The 3,784-nt window shown below is 56.6% G+C and overlaps 1 protein-coding gene across 1 annotated transcript; it reads right to left on the bottom strand.

Annotated features, from left to right (window-relative positions):
* Positions 1-456: 456 nt before the first annotated feature.
* Positions 457-3,219, bottom strand: PDZK1IP1 (PDZK1 interacting protein 1; the record flags this gene model as incomplete). Its single annotated transcript, XM_009577903.1, has 3 exons — positions 457-529; positions 1,072-1,170; positions 3,111-3,219. Coding segments are annotated over 3 exons (281 nt in total), but the record flags the coding sequence as incomplete, so codon positions are not given.
* Positions 3,220-3,784: the final 565 nt, after the last annotated feature.

Genomic DNA, 3,784 nt, shown 5'->3' with positions numbered 1-3,784 from the left:
GGTTTGTTCTGACATTAAAATGCACGGTGTCATAAAAAGGAGGGTGAAACATGGAGAAAATGGGTTTTCCATCGGCAGCTCCCCGGAGGGCGGCTGGGGGTGCGGGAAGGTCCCAGGCACCCAGTGGGGACCCCTCCATGTCTGGAGCAGGTCAGCACTCCCCTGGGACTGGGGACATCAACCTCACCAACCAGGTGGGGTGACCGCCAGGCAGAAGAGGTGACACCTCCGGACCTCTCCTAGGGACCGATGCCTGCATGGACCCCAGCCCCTGAGGCAGAAGAGCACATCCCGCATGTGGGAAGGGAAAAGATCAGGAGATGGTGGTGCCATGGAGAGGTCGGGGAGCCGCTGCGCATGGGGGATGCCGGTGCAGACGGTCCCTGCAAAAATGCCCGTCGCGACAGCGGGAAGCAAAGTGAGAGGAGGAAGGAGGGCGGCCAGCCGAAGCACCTGCTACATGGCGGTGGTGATCACCCTCTCCTCGGGCTCCAGGGTGTTCTCGTAGGCGTGCTGGCTCTCTTTGGACCTGTGTTGGGAGGGAGAAGCACAGCCCTGAGCTCACCCCCAGCAAGAGCAGCCTCCCCAAACCCACCACCGGGGTCCTGACCTTGCTGGTGCCGGCCATGCATTGAGCGAGGGGTGAGGTAGGGAGGGCCAGAGGGTCCCGCTGCCAGGAGGAGAGCCAAGAGTGGGGTGGGAATTGTTCTAATTTCTAGCGAGGGCTGTTTTGACAGTCAGCGTCTGTGTAGTGACCTATGGCCACTTTTGGTGGTTTCCTCTGTTTGAAAGGTGTGATGTAGCATAAGAAAAATGTGGTGTAGCAGGTTGCAAGGTGGTGGATGGACCATGGGGCTCAGCTGCAGGGATGGGGAGAGACCAGGGAGGAGGGGATACTTGCTCACCACCTCCTCTTTAGCCCCTGGAGAGGATAAAAGCCCCAAAACCGGGTGCATGGGACATGTGAGACCCCGAGTGGGAGAGACCGCAGCTCTGCATGTCTGAGCTGTCCCCAGGGGGATGGAGCAGAGCCTGGGAGCTGTGGGTAGGAGGTTTGAGGGAGTCCCTCACCTGAAGTCAGCTGCTGCGGTTAAGTATCTCCCTTCATGGCCATTGGACGTGACAGCCTCCTGCTTGTCCTCGATGCTCACCACCGTCTCAACATTTTCCCTGGAGGGGGAGAAGAGAGGAGCTGAGAGAGAGCAACGGAGGGGCCGTGCCAGGGAGCAGTTCGTGACAGTGCAGAGGAAGAGACTGCTCCAACACCACCGAGACGATAAGGGACCCGGACGTGTGATCCTGGCCTCAGACACCCAGCTCAGCCCTTTCCCAGCAGGACATGGGTAAGGAGAGACACCCTTGCAGCAGGTTTGCAGGGGCCGTGCCCAGATGCCGAGTGCCAACCCCTGGCTCTGGAGCTGGTACTCCCAGTGCCGGGCTGGCAGTCAACAAGACTCACTTGTCAATACGTGGGATTGTTTTCTCCCGCTAACTGGTTTTTCCAGTCTTTTTCTATGTAATCTGTTGCAAAATAGTCCCCTACGGGTCCCAACTGACACTGAGAGAAACGCCAAGGCTCTGCCTGTGCCGCAGCCTGGCACAGGAGGGGTGCACGCGTGCGTGTCCGCGCGTGCAAAACCAAGCGGCTCCCTCTCGGATGTGAGTCTGGATGACTCGCAGAAGGAACCACGGGGCAGGGAGCACATGTTCGACCTCAGCCAGTACCTAAAAGCTCAGCTCTGGAGTGAGCCCGTGGCCCGAATGGCAGAGGAGGGTGCAGGTCCACCCTGAGTGCACATCCCTGCCACCTCCAGCGCTCACCCCAGGGCAATTTCAGAGGCTTTTCCAAGGAACAGGCTGGCATAAACAGGCAGCGGCTTGAGCTGATAGCTGCTGTCACAGTGACAGCGCGGAGCTGGCAGCGTGCCAGGCTGCCGAGCCTTGTTGCCGGCTCTTCTGAAGAGAGGCCAGATTAATTAAAACAAGTTGCCATCCCCCCTCAAGCCTTCCTCAGCATCCTCTGCCTCTGGGCTGGGAAGAGGCAGCCGGGCACGGGCAGAGGTGGGAAACACCATCCCTGCCCCTGCTCCATGGGCTGGGGGGTCCTCCAGTTTGAGGACAAAGGTTCCGCTTTGGGAAACAAAGACTGCAGTTGCAAATCAGACCATATAAATATATACATACACATTGCATTATTCATTGGTCCTGAATGCATCCCAAATGGCCCCCTTTAAATGCATCTGGGGCAGAAGCCGACCTGCTGAGCATCGGGGTACACCCCAAGACCCCGCCTCCTCAGCCTGGAGAGGCTGCAGGGGTGTGCCTGCAAGATACAAGAAGACTCCAGCACCTTTGGGTGCAAAGCCCAAAGCACCCGTGCCAGTGCAGAGGAACCGAGAACCAGGCTATAGGGCACTTCTGATCTTCATCCCCTGTTGAGTTTGGGCTCAGATTCAAGACCAAGTTACTGCAACTTAGCCAGTTAGCCTGGGTCTGCTGAGCAGGAGCAGCAGCCTGTGGCTTTGCTTGCCCGGCAGCAGGCAAGAGGTAACTGGCCCTACAGAGCCTTTTTCTGATGAGTAAGGTCACCTCGTTTGCCTGTGCCGTGGGCTCCAGGTGGAGGTCACTGCCACGGCTCGGCTACCTCCCTCTTCTCCTGGCTCCTCTCAGTGCCTTCTGCCAACTTGGCCTGGTCTGCTTTGCAAATGAAGCTGTTTTGGGCTTGTTTTCCCATGGATATAAGGCACCTGGAAACTGCACCCCCAAATCCAGCCAGCCCCCCAAGATGCATGCCTATGTAAACCAGCCACAATGCTGCGGCTGTCCCATCTTTCTTGCAGTAGCACCTGGTGCTCTGTTTGGGGGTGCCCCTGCACAGGGAGCAGCGGGGACGGATGGTATATGCTCACACCTGGCAATAAGTAACAGGGAGCGGAGACCAGGACAGCGAGAAGAGGACAGGGAGACCAGGACAGGGACTCTTTGCTCTCCTTGCTTGGCAGCAATCACAGTGTTCCCAGCCCTGGCACAGGGATGGAGGCGGCTGGAAGTGACCCATGCAGAGGCAGCTAAGCCCAACCCAAAGCAACCTCAGGGGCTCCCACACTTACACTTTCTCCTTACACCAGAGCCTATTGACCACGAAAGCGATGGCCACCAGGACCAGAAACACAACCACTGCGATGACACCCTGTGACCATGGCTGGAGGTTGCCCCGGGCTGCAGAAAAAAAAAGGATACATATTAGAAGTACATCCTCAAGCTTTATCTGCTTGACCGAGCTTCTCCCATCCAGCTTCACCAACGTCCAGCCAAGAGCTCGGTCCTGCAAAGCCGAGCAGAGCACGTTGCCGTTAATCCAGGCAGGCTTACCTGGGTGATGGCAATGAAATAAAGTGCAAATAACAGCAGTGTCACTCACATTTGCGTGTGGAGCACGGTGCCTTGCAGCTTTGGGGCCTCATCTATACATACATAGCTAACCTATATATCCATATATAACCTATATATATCTCCATATATAACCTATATATCCATACATAACCTATATATCCATATATATGGATTTCCCCATATATACACAGTGGGGCACAGATGACTGGGATGGGGGGGACAAAGGGCTGGGGGGAAGGGAGGGAGGGAGCTTGTTTGCCCAAAGTGGCAAGGGAAAGAAGGCAGAGGGGTTACAGCAAACTGTTTATTCTCCATCCCCAGATGCCACAGACGTCATTCCCGGCTTATTTTCCAAATACTGCCTGGTAAAGTAAGGATCCCGTGACAAGGA

This window comes from Fulmarus glacialis, unplaced genomic scaffold, assembly GCF_000690835.1.
Source record: "Fulmarus glacialis isolate BGI_N327 unplaced genomic scaffold, ASM69083v1 scaffold16735, whole genome shotgun sequence".
NCBI lineage: Eukaryota > Metazoa > Chordata > Aves > Procellariiformes > Procellariidae > Fulmarus > Fulmarus glacialis.
The sequence above is the reverse complement of the archived record's forward strand: the minus strand, read 5'-3'. Positions and strand labels throughout refer to the sequence as shown.